Source organism: Pezoporus flaviventris, unplaced genomic scaffold (assembly GCF_033815535.1).
Source record: "Pezoporus flaviventris isolate CSIRO_AGI_PZ_B2104156 unplaced genomic scaffold, CSIRO_AGI_Pfla_v1 ptg000007l, whole genome shotgun sequence".
Lineage (NCBI taxonomy): Eukaryota > Metazoa > Chordata > Aves > Psittaciformes > Psittacidae > Pezoporus > Pezoporus flaviventris.
In genome coordinates, this window is record NW_026892555.1 from 486,670 (window position 1) to 513,469 (window position 26,800).

At 50.1% G+C, this 26,800-nt stretch overlaps 1 protein-coding gene across 2 annotated transcripts in view; it reads left to right on the forward strand.

The window, feature by feature from the left end:
- The window catches only part of ZC3H3 (zinc finger CCCH-type containing 3), a 156,715-nt gene that overhangs the window by 77,153 nt on the left and 52,762 nt on the right, over window positions 1-26,800 (forward strand). For both annotated transcript variants that reach the window (XM_061447606.1, XM_061447607.1), the window contains exon 5: window positions 24,724-24,917. In XM_061447606.1, coding sequence (XP_061303590.1) covers window positions 24,724-24,917 — 194 coding nt within the window. The remainder of the gene's footprint in view (window positions 1-24,723; window positions 24,918-26,800) is intronic.

Below are 26,800 nucleotides of genomic sequence, written 5' to 3' on the forward strand. Positions count from 1 at the left end.
CTTAAAGCCATTCCCCTTGGCCTGGCCCTTGTCCCAAGCCCCTCTCCGGCTTTCCTGCAGCCCCTTTAGGCACTGGAGCTGCTCTAAGGTCTCCCCTTCAGGAGCCTTCTCTTGTCCAGGCTGCCCCAGCCCAGCTCTCTCAGCCTGGCTCCAGAGCAGAGGTGAGATTAGTAATGGCAAAGCTTCTTTTCCACCCCTTTCTCTGAATTCTGTTTGCTACGAAGGGCTGTAACATCTCCAGCCTTTGCCACATCCACCCGAGAAGCTTTCCTGTGCCAATTCCAGTGTGAAAGCTGCCGTTTAAAAAGAAACCAGGAGTCCATAAAGAGGAAGAGGAGAAGGGGGAAGTGCCGCCGGGTTAAACTGCGCTCCCTTCAGTTTAACCTTGCCACGAGCTGCTGTGCTGAGCTGAGTCCAACTGCTGCTGGCATCTGGGCTGCTCCCATCGAGCTGTGCCCGGGCAGGTCTCGGGGCTCGGGGCAGAGTGAACTGGTTCGCAGGGGCAGGGAGGTCACTTGGCAAGCGCTGGAGCATCGTTTTCAACTGATTAATTCTTTCCAGGCTAAGTAAACAGTTCATCTTCTCTAGGGCTGAAGGATGGATCCATCTGGTTCTTTCTGGCGTGAGAAAGAAGTCAGAGACTCCAAAAGGGATGGGAGAAAAGTCCTGGATTAGGGAACGCAGGGGGGTTTGTGTGTCGTGGGTGCTGCTCCTGCTCCCAGCAAAGCCTCTGCTGGCAGCAGTCAGGCTGCAAAGACCAAGAGGGTTTCCTGCTCTGTCACTTCGTTAATCATGAGTCAGTTAAAAGCATGGCTGTTTCCATGTCCTTATAGATGACAGTGAAGAGGGAAGATGGTTTAATAGGATAAAGTCGAGGTTGGAGGGAGGTGTCAGATCTTGAGAACTTCCCTGGGGAGCAGCAGCTGTTCTGCAGGGGCTGGAAAGGGCTTCATGCAATGGGAGGAAGGAATGGAGGAGGGAGATGCTGTGGTGCGCACGGCAGCAAGGCTTGAGCATCTCACCTGGGGTAGAGCAAGAGCGTTTTACCCTTGGGCTGAGATAGTGAGTATTTCCAGTTGAGCTTATCTTTCCAGTGCCTAAGGGGCTACAGGAAAGCTGGAGAGGGGCTTTGGACAAGGGCCTGTAGGGACAGGCCAAGGGGAATGGCTTTAAGCTGCCGGAGGGGAGACTGAGATGAGCTCTTAGGCAGAAGCTCTTCCCTGTGAGGGTGCTGAGGCGCTGGCACAGGGTGCCCAGAGAAGCTGTGGCTGCCCCATCCCTGGCAGTGTTCAAGGCCAGGTTGGACACAGGGGCTTGGAGCACCCTGTTCTAGTGGAAGGTGTCCCTGCCCGTGGCAAGGGTTGCAGCTGAATGAGCTTTAAGGTCCTTTCCAACCCAAACCATTCTGTGATTGATTCTGTGTTACACTTGATGTGGAGACAAACACCTAAATGATGTTAGATTCATACTTTACTGTACACCCAACCCGTACAAAATCAGCTTCCTCAGGCCCTGGCTGTTTGTTTCCTTCTGCTGCCTTTGGAATAATCACATTTAGCTCATTTAGTACTAACTGATAGCACTCCTTCCAGGTTTGGTCTCTGCCCAGCACCACACTGTGCTTTCCCCTTTTTACACCCAAATTCTCTATCTGAAGCAGGTTTCCAGTGATGAATCCGTGGTATTTTCTCCAAACCTTGGGATTTTTTCCTTAGTGTGTGTGTTCTTTTCATACTGGATAATCTTTACTGAGCAGAAGAGGTGCTTTGGTTGTCTCCAACCGCAGTGAGGACCATCTATATCAATTTCTTTTACCTTTCCTAGCTGCTGTAACATCCATTTGGGGAATAGTTCGTAGATTTATCCTCTCCCTGTGTTACCATCTCATTCTAGATGAAGCCAGAAGTGCTGGTCTTAGGCTTTGCAGAGCCTCTTGCCCGCTTCCAGGCAGGAGCATCCTCTCCTTGGCTCTCCCCTGGGCTGGATCCTGGCACCCTCCATGTGCAGCAGAGCTGGGCTGTGGGATGCGGCCAGATTCGTGCCCACCCTTGGCACGGGTGCCCCTGTGGTTGGGCTCATGGCAAAGCCGACCATCTGCACCCGACAGCTTCCCTGCTCCCTGTCCTTCCGTCCATCCATCCCCCGGCACTGCGCAGGCACTGCAGCATCTGCTTTGCGTGGAAGGAGGATTTGCAGGAGGAGATAGGAAGGTCTGAGAGGTCACAGCTGTTAAAGCTGGTGAAGTGGGAAAAGAAGGGCAAGAGGGGCTCCCGAACTTGGCACGAGTGCTGCAGCCACCTGGCCGGGAGCATCGGTGGATTTCCGAGCTGGAATAGGTTCTGATTGCAAAGAGTTTCCTTTAATCCCCATCAAACAAATCTGGATTTCATAACTGCTTCTTGAATTGTTAGTAGAGAGCTCAGATCAGTGCTGCTACAGGTGCTCCTGCCATCCTTTCATGTGGAAAGGAGTGTGTAAATGGGGACGGTGAGGGATGGATCTCCAGGGAAACCCCAAAGATGTTCCGGTTCTGGGGATTTTATATGAAGTTTTTATTGGGACATGGACCTGCTGGAGTGAGTGCAGAGGAGACATGGAGATGCTGTGAGGGCTGGAGCAGCTCTGCTCTGGAGCCAGGCTGAGAGAGCTGGGGTGGGGCAGCCTGGAGAAGAGAAGGCTCCTGAAGGGGAGACCTGAGAGCAGCTCCAGTGCCTAAAGGGGCTGCAGGAAACCTGGAGAGGGGTTTGGGACAAGGGCCTGTAGGGACAGGCCAAGGGGAATGGCTTTAACCTGCCCGAGGGGAGACTGAGATGAGCTCTTAGGCAGAAGCTCTTCCCTGTGAGGGTGCTGAGGCGCTGGCACAGGGTGCCCAGAGAAGCTGTGGCTGCCCCATCCGTGGCAGTGTTCAAGGCCAGGTTGGGCACAGGGGCTTGGAGCCAGCTGCTCTAGTGGAAGGTGTCCCTGCCTGTGACAGGGGCTGGAGCTGGATGAGCTTTAAGTTCCCTTCCAACCCAAACCATTCTGGGATTCCATGGAGCAGGATTTATGCCTTGGAAAGTAGGAGCAGGGAGTGCAGGAGGCAGCACTAAATTCCTTGTTAAATTGAGGAATAAAAGGGGGCAAAAGGGAAACTTTATTTTGGCACGGGAAGGAACTTTCTCTGTGGGAGTTGTGTTCATGAGTGAGACAGCAGGAATGTTTTCCTGTTCCCTCCCACTAACAAATTCCCTGTCTCTTCTGCACCCAAAATAACCACGTTTCAACCCAAAATAGGACTTGGCACTGCCATAGTGGGCATCAGGGCATGGGCATGTGGTCTTGGCTAGGTGGCAGAGATGCGAAGATGCTGGGAAGCTCCAGAATGGAAGTTCAAAGGAATGAATGGTTGGTTTTTTCCCCCGATCCATGTAAAACCATGTGTGGGACAGGCCAAATGGCTGTGGTGAAGTGAGTTAAAAGTAGCTATATTCAGACCTCATATTAGGTATTAAATAGCCTTCTGCTGTTTCTGTTAATATTTAGAAGCCTGAAATTCCCTTTGAAGCATGGACAAAAGGGGAGGAATTCAGGCAAGGAGCTGAAGGTGCTTCAAAAACAGAGCAAAGTTTGGAGGGGTGAGGAAAAAGGTGCTGGATGAAGTTCACTAGGAAGGAAATGTGCATCCAGTGCTTCTGAACACCTCACATCTCCACTGGGACCTTGCTACAGGAGGGGATGTTTTTAAGTGAGAACCAGAGCACTTGCATTGCTCTGAACAGGAGGGTTTTGGTGATGGAGGTGGTGGTGGGAAGCCAAGGTTCTTGTCTTCTGCAGTTGGTGGGATCCATCATTATAATGTTCTTCAGGAGCTTAGAATCATCACATCGTGGAGGGGTTTGGGTTGGAAGGGACCTGTGAAGATCATCTGGTCCAACGTTCCTGCCATGGGCAGGGATCTCTTCCATTAGGCTAAGTTGCTCAAAGCCCCATCCAACCTGACCTTGGTTCTCCACACCATACAATGGTGGGCAGATGGTTTTCTCTGTGGTGGAAGTGTAGAAACATACCATTTCTATGTGGATCTGAGTGTCCTGCATCTAAGGTGCTACAAAAAGGTCTTGTCTTTTCATTGCACTCTTGGCTGTGATGCTGTTCTGAACTCCCAAAGCTTTAAGGATAAAAAACCTGATGAATAAGGGGGATGAAAAAAGACCTCCTTGGGCAATGCATGAAGCTGTGCTCAGAGCAGCCTGAGAAGGACTTGGGACTGTTGGGTGAGGAGGAGCTCCCCATGACCGGGCTTCAGTATGCACTTGAGCCCAGAAATCCCCTGTGTACTGGGATGCACCCCCAGAGTGTGAGCAGCAGCTCAGGGAGGTGATCATAGAAAAGGATCATAGGGGATCATAGAGGGGATCCTGCCCCTCTGCTGCGTGAAGGGGAGACCTTAGAGCAGCTCCAGTGCCTAAAGAGGCTACAGGAAACCTGGAGAGGGGCTTTGGACAAGGGACAGGCCAAGGGGAATGGCTTTAAGCTGCCAGAGGGGAGACTGAGATGAGCTCTTAGGCAGAAGCTCTTCCCTGTGAGGGTGCTGAGGCGCTGGCACAGGGTGCCCAGAGAAGCTGTGGCTGCCCCATCCCTGGCAGTGTTCAAGGCCAGGTTGGACACAGGGGCTTGGAGCACCCTGCTCCAGTGGAAGGTGTCCCTGCCTGTGACAGGGGTTGGATCTGGATGAGCTTTAAGGTCCTTTCCAACCCAAACCATTCCATGATTCTAAACTGCTTCCGCAAGCAGCTCCGATCCCGCTGCTGCCCGGGGACTTGGGCTTTGTGCTGCTGGGACTCTTTTTGCCTGCGTGTGTGAAACTCCCAGCTCCTGTTTGGCTCTTTCCCTGTGTCCATTGGCGCTGCTGAAGCAGGCTTTTCCTCCAGCAGGTTTCTGAACGCTGGATTTGATGAGCAGAGCCCGTTACGAGTCCCCGAGCGCTGTAAAAGTTAATGTGATGGTCGCTCTGTGCCTCTGCTCATTTTGATAATTTTTTATGTTATGAAACAGGACAAGGAGCTTTAGTGACTTATTACTATTCATTTCGTTGCAATGCAGTAAATATTGATTCAGTTGGGGGTTTTCAATTTAAACCACTTGCTGATTATAGGAAATATGAGCAGGCTCGGCAGTGCTGCTTACCCATCCCTTTGGCTGCTCATTAACCAAGGAGTGCAATTTTCACATCTCTTTGCTTTCATCATTCTAATAAATGGGCCAAGTTCCCCTTTGCTCAAGCAAGGTGCTGTAGCCTCGGCTTAGCAGGGGGCCTGACAGCCTCGACGGAGCTCTTCATTTGGAGCTGGTTTCGAAGGATTTGGGGTGGTTGATATTGATTTTAGGTTGAGGTTTTTAGGTCTATTCGAGGTGCTGGCACAGGGTGCCCAGAGAGGGGCTGCCCCCTCCCTGGCAGTGTTCAAGGCCAGGTTGGACACAGGGGCTTGGAGCACCCTGCTCTAGTGGAAGGTGTCCCTGCCCATGGCAGGGGTTGGAACTGGGTGAGCTTTAAGGTCCTTTCCAGCCCAAACCAGTCTGTGATTCTGGGATTCCCTCTGTTTGTCAGCCATGGAGGAGGCAGGGAATGGCAGCCTGGATAAATGGAGATGGTTTGTCCCATCACCTGTCAAAGTGACGTGCCCTGGGGCTTCTTGGCTCCTTTGGTATTGCCTGAACTCAAAGGACCTGTTTAGACGTGTCATGAGGAATTGGATAAGAGATGTGGGGAGAGGGAGAAGGGGAGTGAAGCCTGAGCAGTGTAATTAGCAATGGTGGAAGGTCTCATTAGCTGCTGAGAGGCTGGTCACTTGTTTCTGCCTGTGAGCACTGGGTATTCTCATGACAAAGCTCTATGTGAAACCACCTCTGTCAACCCACAGAGTGTTGCTTCAACATTGTACGGAGGTGTTGAAGTGTATCCTTGTAGGAATGGGCTTAAATGAGCCTTTGGAATATTTACTGGATGCCACTGGGGGCTCTGTTTCGAGCTGGTGGTGGTTTGGCTGAGGGCTGGGATGTTGCTTATCTATATATCTATATCTATATCTATATCTATATATCTATATCATCTATATCTATATCTATATCTATGGAACTGTTGGAACAAGTCCAGAGAAGGGCCATGAGTATGATCAGGGGACTAGAGCACCTCCCATATGAAGACAGGCTGAGGAAGTTGGGGCTGTTCAGCCTGGAGAAGAGAAGCTGCGTGGAGACCTCAGAGCAGCCTTCCAGTATCTGAAGGGGGCCTATAGGGATGCTGGAGAGGGACTCTTCATTAGGGACTGTAGTGATTGGACAAGGGGTAACGGGTCCAAACTTAAACAGGGGAAGTTTAGATTGGATATAAGGAGGAAATTCTTTCCTGTTAGGGTGGTGAGGCACTGGAATGGGTTGCCCAGGGAGGTTGTGAATGCTCCATCCCTGGCAGTGTTCAAGACCAGGTTGGACGAGGTCTTGTGATAAGGTTTAGTGTGAGGTGTCCCTGCCCACGGCAGGGGGGTTGGAACTTGGTGATCTTAAGGTCCTTTCCAACCCTAACGATTCCATGATTCTATGATTCTATAGATGAACCCATCTGATTTTGGTGGGGCTTTTGCTTCCCATTCTTGGACTTTTCCATCCCCACAGTGTCCTGTTGAGCCCTTTGGAGTGCCAGCTCCTTGCCACACTCCTGGCATCTCCTCACTAGAAGGATACGAGGCTGTGATGCCCATATGCCACTTGCCCTGGAAAACTAGGGCAAGCCTCTTCTCCAGCTTGCCAGTCCTGGCGCTGTGGAGAGCAGGACAAGGGGAGGTGCAGGATATCCCAATGGGATTTGACAGAAACTAAACCATTCAGACATAGAGGAGGATCCCCACATGCAACGGTTGGGTGTTGTCAAGCAGCTGGGCAGGAAGGATAAGAAGTGTTCATCAGTGGGGAGAAGAGGGGAAAGCTGAGCTTGACCTCAAGTTCTGAGCTCCTGTTAAATGCAACCAAGACTATGCAGTGGGCAGGAGGAGGCTCAGAAATCATCTGCTTTAGCAAGAGCTGCATTAATTGGATCAATGTTCATATGTGATTTAAAATACATTGTCAATGGAGCAGAGCGTTTGGCCGAGAACCGGGTGCAACGAGTGAGTTACGACGTTGTATCTCTCGGGGCAGAGACGTCCTTCACTTTGTGCTTTGTGCAGCACTTAACCCTTGGTGGACTTCCCCCCAAAGAAGGGATGACGTGGCCAAGAGGAACCTGGATGAGACTTCAAATGGGAGAAGAAAGAAGTCAAACTCCACTGCTGTGCACGCTGCCGTGTGGCCAACTCACATCATTAAACACTGCTTTAAATACCACTTTTAGGCCTGTTTTAAGGGTGGTAGTAAAATACCTTTACAATAATCAATACAGTTTTAGACTGCTTGCATATTTCAAACCTACCAGCCCAATCTCCCTCAGTATTTAAGAGCTAATCTCACCAATTGGATGCAGTAAGATGAAGACCGTTGCGGTGAAGGTGACCGCAGTGGCTTTGCCAGAAGTACCTTTGTGTGAGTGGGTTTTTGTCAGCTAAACTCAAAGAATTTATCCCTTTTTTCTGCAAACCTGAGGATAATACACTCATCAGGTTGTTGGGTTACCTATTGCTGTAGGTGAATGGGGATTATTTTAATACCAAGATTGAAAAGGAGTTTCTGAAGTCCTGCTCAATGTATTCCTCGCTGATACTTGAGGGCTTCATTTGTGTGTAATGATGAGGATAATCATGCAGCATTGCAGCATGTGGCAGAGTTATGGAGCAAGGTACAGCTTCCACTGGAGACAGACAGAAGTTGGGTACCAACTTCTCCAGATCCCCTCTGTGTCTTTCAACCTCTTTAGGGTTTTTGATTGCTTTGTAAAAGCATAGAATAATTGAATCATGCGTTGGAAAGGACCTTAAAGCTCATCCAGCTCCAACCCCTGCCATGGGCAGGGCAACTTCCACTAGAGCAGCTTGCTCCAAGCTCCTGTGTCCCACCTGCCCTTGAACACTGCCAGGGATGGGGCAGCCCCAGCTTCTCCGGGCACCCAGTGCCAGCGCCTCAGCACCCTCACAGGGAAGAGCTTCTGCCTAAGAGCTCATCTCAGTCTCCCCTCTGGCAGCTTAAAGCCATTCCCCTTGGCCTGTCCCTCCATCCCTTGTCCAAAGCCCCTCTCCAGGTTTCCTGTAGCCCCTTTAGGCACTGGAGCTGCTCTAAGGTCTCCCCTTCATGCAGCAGAGGGGCAGGATCCCCTCCCTGAGCTGCTGCTCACGCTCTGGGGGTGCAGCCCAGCACACGGGGGGGGGGGTTGTCTGTTCTGCAGACACACATTGCCCAGTATTTTGGCCTCTTAGAATGATGGTAAATCACCTCCCAGCCTGTGTTCTACTGCTGTGCTTCACCTCCTGTGCCAGGGGACCAATTTGAGCTTTCAAAAGCAAGGCTCCAAGCAGGAGATTTGCCTTTAATACTGCAGAGCCAGGCAGTCCCTCCTGTTTGGGCCACCCAGGAACACGATCCTCTTTACTGCTCGCAAAGTCATTTCTCCTCGTTGATGGACTATTTATGATGGGAGCCGTGGATGGTGTTTCCCTCAGATTGAATGTCAGCAGCTGGCAAGAATTGCTCCAGGCCCTCCCTGTAGGTGGCTTTTTGTCTGTCAGGACACATTGCAGCCTCTTACCTGGTTATTCTTGTCCTTTGATTGCATTCCTGGCCACAGGTACAGCCCCAGCATAGGGATCTTTGGAATTTCTCTATTGCCCTATGTAGAAGTGTTGGCTTTTTCCTGCCCTTTTAGTTTGGAATGCTTTTGAATGCCTGCTCAATATTCAAGGACCATAAACAGGTTCACCACTTGTCATGAGCTGTTATCACAACAACTCTTCCCTATTATTAATCATAGCTCTTAGTTTCATGTATTGCTTTTCATTATGGCTCTCGAGGCAGATAAGAGCTGCAGGGAAGGATTGCTAATGGTCCAATCGCAGGCTGGGAAGCAGCAGAGCTGTCATTGCCTCTTCATGATGATCTTGAGCTCCTTTCCAACCCTAACTGTTCTATGATTCTGTATAACCAGGAGAATAGGTTCCTAATGGTCACCTACCAAAGGGGAACCTCTTGAACATGCTCCTCTGCATGGTGCTGTGTCCTCCTTACAGACAGTGATGCCCGTGATGATGCTCTACAAGCATTTTGGTCCCCTCCTTGCACCTGGGGAGAAGAAGGGACTTTTGACAAGCACATGTATGGATAGAACAAGGGGGAATGGGTTTAAACTGACAGAGGGGAGATTGAGATGAGACATAAGGAGAAGTTCTTCCCTGTTCCTCTTCACCCCATGCTCCTCTCTGCTGCCTGGTTTTCACTGCTGGGTGGTGGTTGTCTCAAGCTCAAGTCCAGAAAGCATCAGGAACCCAAGGCTGGCTGTTTAGATGGAGAAGAGAAGGCTCAGGGCGGACCTGATCGCTCCCTACAACTGCCTGAGAGGAGGATGGAGCCAGGAGGGGCTGGGCTCTGCTCCCAAGGAACAAGGGATGGGACAAGAGGAACCGGCCTCAAGCTGCCCCAGGGCAGGTTTAGATGGAGCTGAGGAACAATTCCTTCCCCAGAGGGTGCTCAGGCATTGGAACAGGCTGCCCAGGGCAGGGCTGCAGTCACCGTCCCTGCAAGTGTTCACACAGCGTGGAGACGAGGCCTCAGTGCCATGGGTCAGTGGTGGGGAACGGTTGGACTGGGTGAGCTTAAAGGGCTTTTCCACCCTGGTTGATTCCATGATTTCCTCTGAAAAGCACCATCCTGCTGGGACCAGCAACTTGTTTTTTCCCTTCTCCAAGTCAGTGATGCTTTGCTTTCCCCCCTCTTTGTTTTGGGGCTTGTTTGAATCCTCTTTGTCCAGCTCAGCAAGCTTCAGCACTTTGGCCTTGCACATGACCACAGGGAAGGAGCCCCCTGTTTAATTTGTGGTTAGAGATCTGTTAAGATTGCATCCACTTCCCCACTCAGCACTTAATTGGCAAGTCGCTTGATTTAACAGCGTGGGAGCCGGCACCGGAAAAATGGCTGGAATAAATCACTGCCTGACGCCAGAAAATAGATATAATCTCAACATTAACTACATTAATAGTAGCAGGAGCCGAATTAAGAAAGCCATAAAGTACAGGCAGGGGAGTATAAATTATAGCCACTGCGCTGTCTTCTTCTCCAGCCTCCTCTTTCCTTGCTTTCCCTGGTGATCATGCCTGTGTTGGCTCTAACTGGAGACCCCTTGTGTCCACTGGGGACAGGGAGAGTAGCAATGCTCCCAGTCCCGTCTTCCCCCCTTTGTGTCATAGGTCATAGAATGGTTTGGGAAAGGACCTGAAGATCATCCAGTTCTAACCTCCTGCCATGGGCAGGGACACCTTCCACTAGAGCAGGGTGCTCCAAGCCCCTGTGTCCAACCTGGCCTTGAACACTGCCAGGGATGGGGTAGCCACAGCTTCTCTGGGCACCCTGTGCCAGCGCCTCAGCACCCTCACAGTAAAGAACTTCTTCCTTATCTCCAACCTGAACTTCCCCTGTTTCAGTTTGAACCCATCACCCCTTGTCCTATCACTCCAGTCCCTGATGAAGAGTCCCTCTCCAGCATCCTTGTAGCCCCCTTCAGACACTGGAAGCTGCTCTGAGGTCTCCACGCAGCTTCTCTTCTCCAGGCTGAACAGCCCCAATGTTCTCAGCCTGTCTCCATACAGGAGGTGCTCCAGCCCCTGCTCATCCTCATGGCCTCCTCTGCACTTGCTCCAAGAGCTCCATGTCCTTCTTATATTGAGGATGTTGGGGGCACCACCAAGTTGGCCTAAACAGTTTTAGTGTCTCAATATTGATTTCAAAAGGATCCAGACTGGGATCTAATTGCTCTGCTACTGTAATCACGCATTTCATTTCTTCCCTCCTTGGCCCTGGCTGTGGCCATGTGGTCTTTTATGGTCCTCTGGTCATATATACTTCTAATGTGGTTCTTTTGGGCTGGACAAGAGGAGACAAAGAGACTTTACAATGATGTGGAGGGAGTTGGTGAGGCACTGGCACAGGGTGCCCAGAGAAGCTGTGGCTGCCCCATCCCTGGCAGTGTTCAAGGCCAGGTTGGACACAGGGGCTTGGAGCAAGCAGCTCCAGTGAAAGGTGTCCCTGCCTATGGCAGAGAGTTGGGAGGGGATGAGCTTTAAGGTCCCTTCCATCCCAAACCATTCCATGATTCTATTTTGGGGGAAGCTGTGCCTTCATTTCCCATCTGTGAAACAAGGGAAAGCAGCTTGTGTGCGTGCCCTGAGGCCTCGTGTGCTCCAGTGCTATCACTCCCTTCACAACTTCTGCTCTTCAGGAAAGCCTGCTGAGACCCGGGGAGGTGTCCCTCCAGCTTTAGCTCTTCCAGGTGTTTCTTTGTCCATTTGTGCTGGTGTCAGCACTTTATAAAGCCCAGAAGCACATCTCTTTGGTTGGTTCTTTTTCCTTTCAGTCAGGTGAGCCTTTGGTTCGAAACATGATGGCTTTAGGTTTTGCTCTAAACGTAGCAGAGATACATGGGTTGGAGGTGGTGGCCAAGGAACCTTACAAGGACCAAACCTTGAGTGAGTAAATGAGCTGGAGGTGCTGAACTGGTACCTGCTTGTGAGCTTGTGCTTTAGAGCATCATTAAATCCTTTATCATCCACCCTTGTGGGAGTGATGTCGAGCGGGCCATGGAAGCGACCATAAATGCAAGTTACATCCCACCTTAACAAATCCATGGAGGGTGGTGTCATTGCTGTGAGCTGGATACCAGTTTGGGGTTCATTTAGGAAGCTGTTCCCATTTTCCTTTCATTCCAGAGCCAAGAGTTGCTCTGGGTCTGATGCCAGCAGAGGGAGACAGCTCTGTACGAGTCTTGCCTGGGAAAGGCTGGTGGCTAATTCAGTTTTAATGAGAGGGCAGCAGTGAATTTGTTTGGTCTTTGCATTCACATTGAACACACACACACACACGTCACTTCGCAGCACTGACGTGCTGAAGGTGTGGACCAGTGGATTTTACACCTCAGAGCCATCCAAATCCTATATAAGAGGATGATGAGAGATGAATATGCCTCCTGCATCAGGGCCTGATGGGCTTTGTAGGTTCACAGCGCCTGTTTCCCAGCAAGTGCCACAAATGTTTTGCACATAATTTTGCTTCTGTGCTGGACCCCCCCTTTTCCTAATTTCACTGCACAGTCCCTGCTGGGACACCAGTGACAAGTGGCATCACTCCGGGGTCTGCACTGGGAGCAGTACTGTTTAATACAGAATCATAGAAACACAGAATGGTTTGTGAATGGGACCTTAAAACTCATCCAGTTCCAACTTCTGCCACGGGCAGGGACACCTTCCACTAGAGCAGGGTGCTCCAAGCCCCTGTGTCCAACCTGGCCTTGAGCACTACCAGGGATGGGGCAGACACAGCTTCTCTGGGCACCCTGTGCCAGCACCTCAGCACCCTCACAGTAACGACCGTCTTCGTTATCTCCAACCTGATCTTCCTCTATTTCAGTTTGAACCCATGACCCCTTGTCCTGTCACTGCAGTCCCTGATGAAGAGTCCCTCTCCGGCATCCCTGTAGCCCGCTTCAGACACTGGAAGCTGCTCTGAGGTCTCCACGTGGCCTTCAAAGGGAGCCAGGCTTAAGAAAACAAATTCAAGCCTTCAGACAGCAGTGGGAACACGTGCTGGAAGCTCTGGCTTCTTATCTTACCCATAGTGCTACCTCACTGCAGAGGTTAGAGCATCCTGACCCTGTCAAATGGCCTTGCAGTTTTAAGTATCTGAATCCTGAATAGATCAGTAATAAAGCAAAATTAGATGTCATGGGGAGCGTCTCATCACCCAACACCACCAAGTCCTTCTGCTCAGGGCTCTCATCGCCTTTCCGAATCCTTCATTCCCAGCCTTTTGGCTGGGTTGGAACCTGCTTCCCAAAGTCCCTGCAGCTCCCCTAGAAATGGATTTTTGAAAGCATCATCTTACAGTGAATTTCCCTTTCCATCTTGTTGTTTATTAGGCTCTTAAAGGCAAAGCTTGTAATGCATCCATTGATCCAAATACCAATTGAATAGATGTGAGCACGTAAAATAGTCCTGACCCTTTAATAATGGAGCAATACCATTTGTAATGTAGGCAATGCAATTAGTATTGCTAACCAATACATTGTCCCTTGATGGGGGCCTTTGAATCATTTTTATACATTACAGTATGTACCACGTCCAAGCAGACTTCCTTAAGTGTTTGCCTGGTGAGTCTCTGTATCCTGATGCTTTCAGAAGTGTCAGGTCTTTTTCACTTGGAAGTAGATCTGAAGTCTTCATATACATGTACTTGTCTTTATACATAGATCTACTTGGAGTACTGAGCACAGTTCTGGTATCCTCAACACAAGGGACGTGGAGCTGCTGGAGCAAGGCCAGAGGAGGCCATGGAGCTGCTGCGAGGGCTGGAGCTGCTCTGCTCTGGAGCCAGGCTGAGAGAGCTGGGCTGGGGCAGCCTGGAGAGGAGAAGGCTCCTGAAGGGGAGACCTGAGAGCAGCTCCAGTGCCTAAAGGGGCTGCAGGAAACTTGGAGAGGGGCTTGGGACAAGGGCCTGTAGGGACAGTCCAAGGGGAATGGCTTTAAGCTGCCAGAGGGGAGACTGAGCTGAGCTCTTAGGCAGAAGCTCTTCCCTGTGAGGGTACTGAGGCACTGGCACAGGGTGCCCAGAGAAGCTGTGGCTGCCCCATCCGTGGCAGTGTTCAAGGCCAGGTTGGAGACAGAGGCTTGGAGCCAGCTGCTCTAGTGGAAGGTGTCTCTGCCTGTGGCAGGGATTGGAACTGGATGAGCTTTAAGGTCCTTTCCAACCCAAACCATTCCATGATCCTATGATCCTGTGACTTGTCAGTATTTATAAAATGCACATGTAATCATTTATAATCTAATACGTATGTTTAGCTATGTAAGTGTATATATACTTATCCAGGCATATGCAGCACTTGTATAAATATATTTGCTCCCTGGATCACTTGACTGCGGGGATGCTATGAGTCCATAGAATCATAGAATCCCAGACTGCTTTAGGTGGGAAAGGACCTCAAAGGTCCTCCAGCTCCAACCCCTGCCACGGGCAGGGACCCCTTCCACTAGAGCAGCTTGCTCCAAGCCCCTGTGTCCAACCTGGCCTTGAACACTGCCAGGGATGGGGCAGCCACAGGTTCTCCGGGCACCCTGTGCCAGTGCCTCAGCCCCCTCACAGGGAAGAGCTTCTGCCTCAGATCGTGCTAAGGAATCAGAGCTGACAGCGTTGCTGTGGTTCTTTTGTGGGTCAGCTTGTAAAAGATGCTTGTAGGTCGCTGTATGGGGTGTATACATGGATATATAAAAACTCCCTGCTTTATATTCAAAGAAATAAGCCTGCAGTAGAAACATGTTATTTATTCCTTAGGGTAATATAAAGGCAACAAAACCAATTCTCAGAGGGGTTGGGGAGGGAATCTGAAGCATTTATACACTGTTTTCTATGTCTTAGTAGGTAAATTACATGTAATTGTAAATATCTCACTGCTATGGATGTGTATCTATCCCTATAAAAGCCCCTATAGCCAGGAGCAGCAGGGAGCTGGTGTTTTCTCAGCGGATAATTCCCTTTAGCACAGCCCCACTGAACTGCTTTAACCTCTTCCATGCTGAGTCAGTGCCTGGCTCTGGTTTCCCATTGAGCCCTGCAGCCTGGCTGAGCTATTAGTTTGCTTTAATTAAAATAGATCAGCTCTTCTTGCTTTTCTTTGCATTATTACTGTTTCCTGTGTGAGGAAAAAAGAGCATTTAAAGAGAAGCTGTTGCTGGAAAAAGCAATGATGGCAGGTATTTTTGGAAAGCGGGCAGGAGGGAAAGCCTCCGATGGGATTTGGCTCTATGTGTGCCTGGAAAACAGCCAAAGTTGAGGCTGGTTTGGGTTTGAAGGTGATGCAGATGGCTCTGGCTGCTTTTTAATGTGGGTTGTGGGTTGAAAACGGATTTGATCCTCAGCAATTACCGTTGTTTAGGCTATATCCTGGTGTTCAGGGTTTCCCAAATGAGCTTGGCACAGCGTGGCTGTAACTCCATAGATGATGGATGGAAACGCACATCAGAGCAGTGATGGTGCTGGGTGTTTGCACCATGCTTCATGTGGGTTTGTGCATTAGAAAAGCAAGGGGGGAAGGTGCAGGATTGCAGCTCTTGGAGCACATCCAGACATCTGAAATAGCATTTACTAAGCTCTGGGATGAGCAGATGAAGAACTGTCACTTGTGTGCCAGGGCAGGGCAAGGTCTATGACCTGCTCTTGCTTTCCTTCTCGTTTCAGAGCCCATCACTGAGGGTGGTAGGAGGCTGCTTTGGAGGGATTAAGCATTAATGTCCTGTCCCACGTGGATATGGGACTTGGTGCTGCCTTAACAGTGTCACACCGAGCGTGGGCACCGGCTGGAGCACTGTGCTAAAGCTGGTAACACCTCCTGTCTCCTGTGCTGAAAGAGATCCATTTCAGCTCATCAGAATTAAACCCTAATGAACTTTGTCCAATTGTCAGAGCTAATGGGGGTAAAAGGAATCTAATTAATGGGACAATGGGCCCAGGGCTTCCTGGTGTAATGACTGAGCTGCTGCAGCATTAGAGCAGCGGGTGGAAAGCTCTGTATTAGGGGGTGTCAGCACTTCCATTCTCCCTCTTAGCCTAAGCGGTTTAACAGGATGCTCTCATGGGGTTTAGGCTGCAAGTTGACCTACCTTGAAAACAGCTTCATGTGGGCAAGCACGTCTTGTAGGACAGGTCTTTTGTCTTTCCTCCAGGTTGATGTTGCAGTGGGGAGGGTTTGATAGTGCAAACTTTGCTGGAGAACTTGGAAATGCTTCAGAAGATCCTTCCATTGCCCTCTGAGCGTGGGATCAGGGCTCTTGTTGGAGGCAAGTCAAGCAGGGTGCTTTCAGGCTGAACTGGGAGTGAGCAGAGCTGCTTTAGGCTGGGGTTAGTCAGAAGATGGATGGGAGATGGTATCTAACCAATTGGAAGCTCTGGAGGTGTGCAAGAGCCTAAGCACAAGCAACAGGGTCTGGTATGAGGTGTTCCTGCCCATAGCAGGGTGTTGGGACTAGGTGATCTTAAGGTCCTTTCCAACCCAAACCATATTATGACTCTGACTGAAGCAGCCAGGGAGGTGTTGGATGAAGGAGGAACTGAGTTATGGGTCCCTTCCGACACAAACCATTCTGTGGCTCTACAACTGAGGCAGTCAAGGAGATGTAGGGTAAAGGAGGAACTGAAGCTCTGGGTCCCTTCCAACCCAAACCATTCTATGATTGTTGTAGGTGTTTTGGAAAGTGTGAAGAAGGTGATGTGCAGAGATAGGGGAAGCAATGGAATGGGAGGGAATAGGCAGCAGAGCAGGAAACCTCAGCCAAAACCTGCTTAGTCCCTACCTGAACAGAAGAGTCCACTAAGTTGTTGGAGCAGATGCAGTCTTGGCCAGAAGCACCATGTAGAAATCCCTGTTACATTAGGAAAGCAAGAACCACAAGAAGATGAGTGATTGAGACCACAGCAGCTGTTTGCTTTCAGGAATGATGATGGAACATTAATTACAGGCAGAAGGAGCATCCTGCTGAGAGGAACATTGTCCTGCTGGCAGCTCAGCAAAGATGCATTTAAGTGATGGAGAACCTTCTTAGGGGTGAGGCTGATGTGATGGAAAGCATAGAGGAAAAGACATGTTGGAGCCTGGTTGTGGGTCTGGAAGGTTTATGGCAAGAAGAAATGAGATGGGTGGTGTAGTATCTCTCACAGGGTGTGTATAATACAGAGGGACAGCCAGTAGCTGCAGCACAGAGGGAGAATTCCCTCCTTGACCTGCTGCTCATGCTCTGGGGATGCAGCCCAGCACATGAGAGAGTTCTGGGCTGCAAGCACACACTGCCAGGTCATGGGGAGCTTCTTATGCACCAACAGGTCCATGTCTGACTTACTCTGGGCACCTCAGAGCTCTCTGGACACCTCAGTGCTCTCCAGATTGCCCTCTTTCATGCTCTGTAAGGGCCTGATCCATCCCTGCCCTCCCCTTCTGGCCACACCAGTCCTTCAGTGCAGGTCGTGAAGCAGATGCTTTCCTCCATTCTCCATCCATGGCACGTGGAGCTGGTTTTGCAGCCAGGCTCTGCATCTCTCTACAGGAATGAATGGGGTTGGAACCAATAGCAGTGATTTAGCAAACAGGAATGATTTTGGGCAGGGAGAAGAGCTCTCTAACACTGCTGTAAGCTCCTTGAGGTGAGAACTGTATCTCCCCTATGTTTTGTAAGATCTTGGCATGATACAAGTGCTTTCCCTGGCACATGGGTTCACCCTTGTCAAGTGAGTCCATAAGCCCAACGCTGCAGGGCTGCCAAGTGCAGGATGAATCCTTCACTGTGACTTTGCTTGGAAGCAAGCAGGAAATGCAGGGGAATGCCAGCGTGGAGCTGAAATGGCTTCAAAGTAAAGCCATCTAGTGGGAGGAGATAATGGTACACTAGAGGGAAAGGATGGAACCAGAGGGACCTTGAGAGGTTGGAGGAGTGCGCCCATGTGAACCTCATGAAGCTTGATGAGGCCAAGTGCAGAAGATCCATGATTTCACATGCTTTCCTTTCTGATCACTTTTTCAACTCTTAATATCGCAGTCAATGAACTGAATTATTTGAATAATCCACATCAGGTTCTTTAAATGAATCAGGTCTTAAAGTGTCTATTTGAGATTTTACCCTTTTTTTCTAAGAAGGAAACAGTCATGTTGATATCAAGTCCAGAAATCAGGCATTTTAATGGAATTACTTGCTTTATTTCTGTGGATTTGGGGTCCTAAAGCAGTTCATGAGTAAGGATAGAGACGTTACAGCTTCCAAGCGAAACTGGTGCAGCAGCTCAGATGGTTGCTTGGTTTGAGGAGCACTTTTAAGCCTAAATCCTGTGTTTAGTTCTGTTTCATGCTAACAACAAGGATATTGTGATATTTATTCCATTATTTTTGCTATCATTCCCAAATCAGGCCTTTGATCACCACCTGAAAGGCTTTGGGTGGTTCTCTCCTGCCTCGCGTCTCCCTGTTGCTATCCGCAACCATTGCCCCGTTTCTGATCTGCTCTTCCCTTGGGAATCAAATGCCAGCATGCAAATGTGATTTCTTACTATGTAAGGATTACGTCCAGGAAAAAATAAGCCAAGCCCAAAGAAGATATTCAGTAGGAAAAGAAAACCATCCTTTAAGAGCCCCTTGTATTGCCGTCAGCGCCAAGAAATCCTCTCCGTTTCAGTTGGCTGAAACGCCGTTGGGATGCTCTTGCTCTGCTCTGGGTTTGGGTTTAATTTATATACATCAGATACTCCATATATTTCAAATGTAGAATCATAGAGTAGTTTGGGTTGGAAGGGACCTTCAGAAGTCTTATATAGGTGAGTTTATGCAGGTGTTTGTATGGGGGTTTGGGATCAGATGGTCTTGTGTGATGAGCAGCCTTGTCTAGTGGAAGGTATCCCTGCCTGTGGCAGGGAGTTGCAACTGGATGAGCTTTAAGGCCCATTCCAATCCAAAGTGTTCCATGGTTCTATGATGGGTGCACACTTGTGTGCATAGCACAGGGGTGTTAAATCTGAGCATCTCCTACAGTTCTTGCTGCACACTGCAGTGAGTCATCCTTGTTGCTAACACTCATTGTCTACTTTGGCTTGGAAATCTCCCTCTTTTTTGCTCTTTATAGATCAATTTAAGGGGGTCTGTGTTTTGGTGGCAGCACTTGCTGGGTCCTGGCTGAAGTTTTGGTGGTTTTCTTCCATTCTGAGCAGCTTTGCTGTATTTGGAGCCAAGGAAGGCATATTGAGCTGGGCATTAACTGACCATTGACTCCACGTTGTCTTGCTAAGCCCTTTTCTCCCTCTTGGTCCAGTTTTTGCTTTGGGTTTACCGGTCTGTTGGAAGAAACATTTCCATTTCCCAAGAGATGTGAAGTTGGTCTTGCAGAGAAAATGGGAGGAAATAAACAGTGTGGCAGCAGGACCAGGGCAGGGATTGTCCCCCTACACTGGGCACTGGTGAGGCTGCAGCTCGAATCCTGGGTTCACCTCTGGGCCCCTCACTACAAGAGAGACATTGAGGTGCTGGAGCGGGGCCAGAGAAGGGCAATGGAGCTGGTGCAGGGCCTGGAGCACAAGTGTGATGGGGAATGGCTGAGGGACCTGGGGGGTTCAGTGTGGAGAAGAGAAGGCTCAGGGGGGACCTGATCGCTCCCTACAGCTGCCTGAGAGGAGGATGGAGCCAGGAGGGGCTGGGCTCTGCTCCCAAGGAACAAGGGATGGGAGAAGAGGAACCGGCCTCAAGCTGCACCAGGGCAGGTTTAGATGGAGCTGAGGAACAATTCCTTCCCCAGAGGGTGCTCAGGCATTGGAACAGGCTGCCCAGGGCAGGGCTGCAGTCACCGTCCCTGCAAGCGTTCACACAGCGTGGAGACGAGGCCTCAGTGCCATGGGTTAGTGCTAGGCAATGGTTGGACTGGATGAGCTTAAAGGGCTTTTCCACCCTAAATGACTCTGTGACTCTAAGAAGGACACAGCAGCTGGATGTTTAATCATGGGAAAGAGAATAAGGAAAATCAGACTTGGTCAACTTGAGCATGTACAAAACAGCAGCATGAAATGGGCAGACTCATTGAGAGCAACCCAAAGTTGAAGGATGAAAGAGAAAGTGCCCAGATCTCAACCTACAGCCTTTAATCACTCCAGGCCCTCCCTCTGTACTGTTTTTAGCACCAGCTCCTCTGATGCTCCCATTGCTCTCGGCCCCGCATTGGCTCCGGAGCTCCAACAACCACGATGCTGGGTTTAAACGTTTTTATAGCGTTCCTCTACCTCCCTTTTCATTAAAAGTTTGTCTTCCTGTGTCCACCCCGGGGGGGAGGGTGGGGAAAAGACAACCCTCAACCTTGTGTAGTCAAGGTTATGGCGATAAATTCTGTAGCATTGTCACTTCTATTCGGAGTAAATTGGCTGGCCGCTTTCGGGCTGAAGGGAAGATAATTTGCTGTAGTATTTCAAATGGATTAGAAATGGATTTGAAGGGAAAGTTCATGCCTCCCATTACAAAGGCTAGAAAGAAGACTATCTTAAGGCACTGTTCACACTCTGGCCTTCATTATCCACGCTTAATACCTTTCCTATTTTCCAACGTTAATGAAATTTCCTGCCGGAGCGGGGCTTCTGGATGGACGGGAGGACTCTTTAGATCCGCGGGCGTGTGCGGCAGAAAGGGAATTACAAGCCCCTCGTGTCGAGGGGCCGGTGTATTCTTCAGGGCCTTGGCCTGGCTATTATCTCATTAATTTTAGCCTCTTTTTCTCAATACAGTTCATTTCCAAAGGCCGTCCTTTCCATTAGGGTAAGCATTCAACAGAGAGCAGTGACACCGTGGCCGATGAAAAGCCACTGTGGCTTCAGAGCGGTTCCTTGCCCTCCATTAGAGTCATTCTTCTCTTCATCCCCATGCTGGTGGCTTTTCCCTATGGACATTGGGTTGGATGGCACTAACGGGGAGGGGACACAGAGCTGAGGTTGTGCTGGGGCTATGGAATGGTTGGAGCAATAAGTTGGCTTAACAAGGAAGATAGAGGCTTCCTACAGGTGAAGGTTGGTCAATTAGGTTTTCCCCCATCTCTTCAGTATGGGTTCATGTTCCACTGTGATTTATGATATAAAACATATTTTACCTTCAATTTTAAATATCTTACAGAATCAGAATCATAGAACAGTCTAGGTTGAAGGGACCTTCAGAGGTCATCTAGTCCAACCAGCCTGCAGTGAGCAGGGACATCTTCCACTAGATCAGGCTGCCCAGAACCTGATGAGGGTTCATGTTCCACTGTGAGTTTCTGATGTAAAACATATTTTACCTTCAATTTGGAATATCTTTATAGAACCATTGAATAGTTTGGTGGGAAGGGACCTTCAGAGGTCATCTAGTCCAGCCCACCCTGCAGTGAGCAGGGACATCTTCCACTAGATCAGGTTGTTGATCCACATCCTTGAAGGAATCCAGGGATGGGGCATCTGCCACCCCTTTGGGCAACCTGTGCCAAGTTAAAGGGAATAAATCCGGCTGCAAATAATGAACCCCCCTGAGAAGGTATTGAAGTTGGGCTGTTGGGGCCCTTCAGAGCCCTCAGAGGATATAATCCCCATTAAGGCTAACTTTTTGGATAGGAGGGTTTCCAGTTGAGGAGCTGGGCTGGTGCAAAGCCTCAGTGGAGGATGAGAGGTCCTCAGGATATCCCTGTTTGGATGCTTCCACCACCCAGAAGGTAGAAATGGAGATGGTGAGGCTGAGCCCTTGGTTGAGTCTTCAGTCCGGTGGCACATGGGGCTTTGAGAACCTGGGTAGATGTTCTGCAGAAGCATTCTACCTCAGAAATGCAACAGCCACGTATTGGAGGAGGTTCAGCTCCACTCCCTTTGTGGAATGAGATGCTTTTTGATGCTTTCCACCAAAATCCTTGAAAAATCCCAACAGGAACATCCCTAACAACCAATACAGGACCCCTGATCCCATACACTTAGGGCTTGACCCCTACTAAGGACTGCCGGAGAGCAGAGCTGCCGCTGCACACATCTCTGCTCCGCTCCTCTTACACTACCTTTTCACTTTATAAAAGGCTAAAGTGTTTTCTACTCTGTAGCTGTTGCTGTTTGCTCAGCAACTGCTCCCTGCTTGCTCCCTGCTCACATCCCAGGGGTCAGATGCCACCAGGTAATAACTCTTGATAAATGGTGACTCTTGAACAAGGAGTGCCGGAGTGTGCAGCCACTTCAGTGCCTTGAGGGAGTGCAGCAAAGCAGGGAAATAAATAGGCTGAGGAGTGGAGGGATTCATCCAGCTGGGTCTTAAACTGGTGCTTAAACCAGTGCTGGTTGGGCTCAGCAGCATGAGCAGCCCCCAGGGCTGTGCACACTTTGGGATTGGTTGGATTTTCATGGAAGCACAGAATCACAGAATGGTTTGGGATGGAAGGGACCTTAAAGCTCATCCAGCTCCAACCCCTGCCACGGGCAGGGACACCTTCCACTGGAGCAGGGTGTTCCAAGCCCCTGTCTCCAACCTGGCCTTGAACACTGCCAGGGATGGGGCAGCCACAGCTTCTCTGGGCACCCTGTGCCAGCGCCTCAGCACCCTCACAGGGAAGAGCTTCTGCCTAAGAGCTCAGCTCAGTCTCCCCTCTGGCAGGTTAAAGCCATTCCCCTTGGCCTGTCCCTACAGGCCCTTGTCCCAAGCCCCTCTCCAGCTTTCCTGCAGCCCCTTTAGGCACTGGAGCTGCTCTAAGGTCTCCCCTTCTCTTGTCCAGGCTGCCCCAGCCCAGCTCTCTCAGCCTGGCTCCAGAGCAGAGCTGCTCCAGCCCTCGCAGCATCTCCGTGGCCTCCTCTGGTCTCACTCCAACAGCTCCACGTCCCTCTGGTGCTGCCCCAGGCCTGGATCAGGGCTGCAGGGGTGTCTCTCCAGAGTGCACTACATGGGGAGAATCCCCTCCCTCAACCTGCTGACCATTAGATACTTGATGCGATTTTTAATCAGGGCATTATGGCCCTAAGACTTTCCTCCAAGTCCTGTCACCAATGATGGTGGCAATCTTGGACTGCAGAAACTTGCTGTGACCTGCTGGCTGCTCCATGGAGGGCCCTAACGTCCCTCCTTTCATCACTCACTCCCCGCCGTGATGCCACCGCCGTAGCTCTTTACAAGTGACCTGGTTGTGTAAGATTAAGACTTGATGCTTCTCTCTGGAGCAGCTCCTCAGGACCAAACCCTGGGGATACTGGAACCTGGGCAGCATCTTTATACAACGCCATCCCCTCCTCACAAACCAGGCAGCAGTTCAAGCTTGGTAGCCAGTGGCAACAGCCCGATGAAATGAAGAGCCTGTCAGGCTCAGCATTAAGAAATGTAACTATTCCATTTTCCAGTTCTCCTTGTTTCCCTTTGCAGCACATGTTCATTTACAGGGAATGCTCTCCAGGGTTTGCATTCTGCTGATAGGATAGTGGGATCTTCATTTACAGATAGGCTGCGGTAATGCGGGGTTTATGTACGTTCTGCTAATAGCATTATGAGCCTTAGTTTGGACTAATGCAAAATTAGAGCTCTCATTTGCATAAACAAATTACTGTTTGGATTAGCCCTAAATGAGGGAGACGACTGATAGTGGAGATGTGATTTTGGCTGTTTGGATAACGGCGTGTGGACTGAATGAGCTGCCTGCATCCGCGCTGCTTGGGAAGGAGGTGGGATGGTGCAGGAGATACCAGGTCATGAACCAGAGGGGGTTTTGGTGACAGATCATGGAATCAACCAGGGTGGAAAAGCCCTTTAAGCTCACCCAGTCCAACCATTCCCCAGCCCTGCCAAGGCCACCACTAACCCATGGCACTGAGGCCTCGTCTCCACGCTGTGTGAACACTTTCAGGGACGGTGACTGCAGCCCTGCCCTGGGCAGCCTGTTCCAATGCCTGAGCACCCTCTGGGGAAGGAATTGTTCCTCAGCTCCATCTAAACCTGCCCTGGTGCAGCTTGAGGTCGTTTTCTTCTTGTCTTATCCCGACTCATTGCTGTCCCGCTGTCCCTCTGCCTTGTGCAGGGTCTGCGGGTCTAGTGGAAAGATGGGGAGATGGCTTTAACCTGCCAGAGGGGAGACTGAGATGAGCTCTGTCGTGGTTTAAACCCAGTCAGGTAATTCGTTCGCTCACTTCCCCCCCTTTCTTGCCCTCCCCCTGCTCTCAGAGGGACGGAGAGGAGAATCGAAAAGAATGCAACTCCCACGGGTTGAGATAAGAACAGTTTAGTAACTAAGGTATAACACAAATCACTACTGCTACCACCAGTGATAATAATGATAAAGGAAATAACAAGGGAGAGAATACAACACCTCAGCACCAGCCGACCGATAACTCGCCCCCCAAGCCCAACCAAGCACCGACCGATACCTCCTCCAACGCTGCAGTCTCCCAGCCCTTCCGGCTAACTCCCAGTTACCTCCTGGGCATGACGTGCTGTGGTATGGAATACCTCTTTGGTCAGTTTGGGTCAGGTGTCCTGTCTCTGCTTCCTCCTGGCTTCCCTTCCCCCCTGGCAGAGCATGAGGCTCACAAAGTCCTTGGCCAAACCAAAACATCGCTATCAGCTCTGTTCCCGAGCTGAAAGTCAAAACACTGCACTGCACCAGCTACCAAGGAGGAGAAACATGACTGCTACTGCTGAACCCAGGACAAGCTCTTAGGCAGAAATTCTTCCCTGTGAGGGTGCTGAGGTGCTGGCACAGGGTGCCCAGAGAAGCTGTGGCTGCCCCATCCCTGGCAGTGTTCAAGGCCAGGTTGGACACAGGGGCTTGGAGCACCCTGCTCTAGTGGAAGGTGTCCCTGCCTGTGGCAGGGGTTAGAACTGAGTGAGATTTAAGCTGCCTTTCTACACAAACCATTCTATGAAATCATTAGGAATTAGAACTTCTGTCTACAGCAAGAGCATCCCTGGTTCCTCCTTGCATCACCTCCATCCTCAGGCAGCTGATGGTTTGTTCCCAAATCCACAATATCTTCCCTCATTTGAGCTTACCCTGGCTTTATCTTTTCTTGCAGATCCCCACAATCAGTCCAAGCTCGCCCATCATCTCATGGAGGCAAGTCCCAGCATGTGCAGCAGAGATGGAGGAGCAAAGGCTACCGCTGCATCGGCGGTGTGATGTACCGCGTGTCCGCCAATAAGCTCTCCAAGACTTCCAGCACCCCCATCCGAGGCAGAGACCTGAGCACCAAGAGCCCTGGTAGAGCAGGTGAGCAGCAAAGGTTTCCTGTCTGTGTCCAGAATCCACTGATGTTCAGTGTTGAGGATGGATTTTAGCTGCTTATTCCCACCCCATGTGTTTTGGCTCATCCTCTGGCCCCACAAGAGCTCAGGTGCAGAGGTGATGGGCATCCCCTTTGTGCCAAAGCACATCCCTGAACTCTTCTTGCTCTACGGTAGCTCTGAAGGGAAAATAACATAGAAGAAGTGAAAGATTAAAGAAAATTGAGGTTTTTCTTAACTGAGGCTTAGTTAAGAGATGCACCATTAAACTTGTTTCTTGTTTTAACCTGAGCAAAGCCTCCTAATGCCACCGCAAGGTTAAACCTATTTGAGATGCTCGACAAATTACGTTCAATATTGACCTAAGAAAAGCTGGGAGGATCATTCTGCAGATGACTCTGACCAGGCATTCCAACACGGTTGCTGCCTTTACATTTAGCTTCAATTCAGTTCCTCTTTCAGCTCCTCTTGTACTTGATGCATCAAGTGTGGCTCTGTGGCAAGAGCAGGCTTTTAACTGTGCTTATGGTATTCCTCTGGAGTTTTTACTTGGGGTCACATATTTTTGCTCCTGAACTGCTTTATTGACAAGATTTGGGGACAGTTAAGCTGGGAAAGGTAAAGCTGATGGGTTTGTGTCATTGTTTTTCTTTGCTGGAAGGATGAAGGGTGCAGAGATGAGTCTGATCATGGATGGTGCTCTAAATGAGGCAATTTAATGCTGACGTTGTTCAGTGTACGGTGGGAAGGTGGATGAAGAGACACAATAAATAGTGTTATTGAGAGGTCAACCTTGTTTCAGCCTCTGAAACTGCCTGCAGAGTGTTACAGGATATCCTGGGTAGTTTTAAACTCACAAAGAGCAGGATTAGGAAGGGAAAGAGCTTTGTGCAGGTCAGGAGAGCTGGGTGGCTCCGGGAAGTTTGAAACGTATGAGGAAAACCAGGAGCAAACACCAACATCTGAATGAAGAGTGAAATAAAGAGTTCTCTTCATCAGGGGCTGTAGCAATAGTGATGGGTTCAAACTGAAGCAGGGGAGATTTAGGTTAGATACAAGACAGAAGCTCTTCCCTGTGAGGGTGTTGAGGTACTGGCACAGGGTGCCCAGAGAAGCTGTGGCTGCCCCATTCCTGGCAGTGTTCAAGGCCAGGTTGGACACAGGGACTTGGAGTAAGCTGCTCTGGTGGAAGGTGTCCCTGCCCATGGCAGGGGTTGAAACTGAATGATCTTGAGGTCATTTCCAACCCAAAAAATTCCATGATTCTAAATAACTTCCCCCTGATGCTCACATAGAATCATAGGATAGTTAGGGTTGGAAAGGACCTTAAGATCATCCTGATCCAACCCCCCTGCCATCGTCAGGGACACCTCACACTAGAGCATGTCACCCAAGGCTCTGTCCAGCCTGGCCTTGAACACTGCCAGGGATGGAGCATTCATAACCTCCCTGGGCAACCCATTCCAGTGCACTCACAATGCAAGTTGTAAGTGGTGCTGGAGAGAAAATGGCAGGATTGGGACAGCCAGTGAGGATAAATCCTTCCTGCACATCGTTGCTGGCAGGGAGGAGGGCAGAGATGTAGTTTAAACCATGGATTAGCTGCCCCAGCCACCTGGGGCTGGATGAAGACAACAGCAGATGATGGCAGAGATGAGGATGCTGCGGTGGCCGAGGGGGCACAGAGCTGATGGAGCATCAATTTCAGGTGATCACCCTTCTGAGAGCATTTAAGGGATGCTCAGCAGCAGTTTGGGGACAGTTTGCTGGTGGTTTTGCAACTCAGCTCTGCTCAGGACAGATTTTCAGTGCCTGACTAACCTGCAGCATCCTCCTTACTGCTGGCTCTGCAAATAGGTATAGGCATGG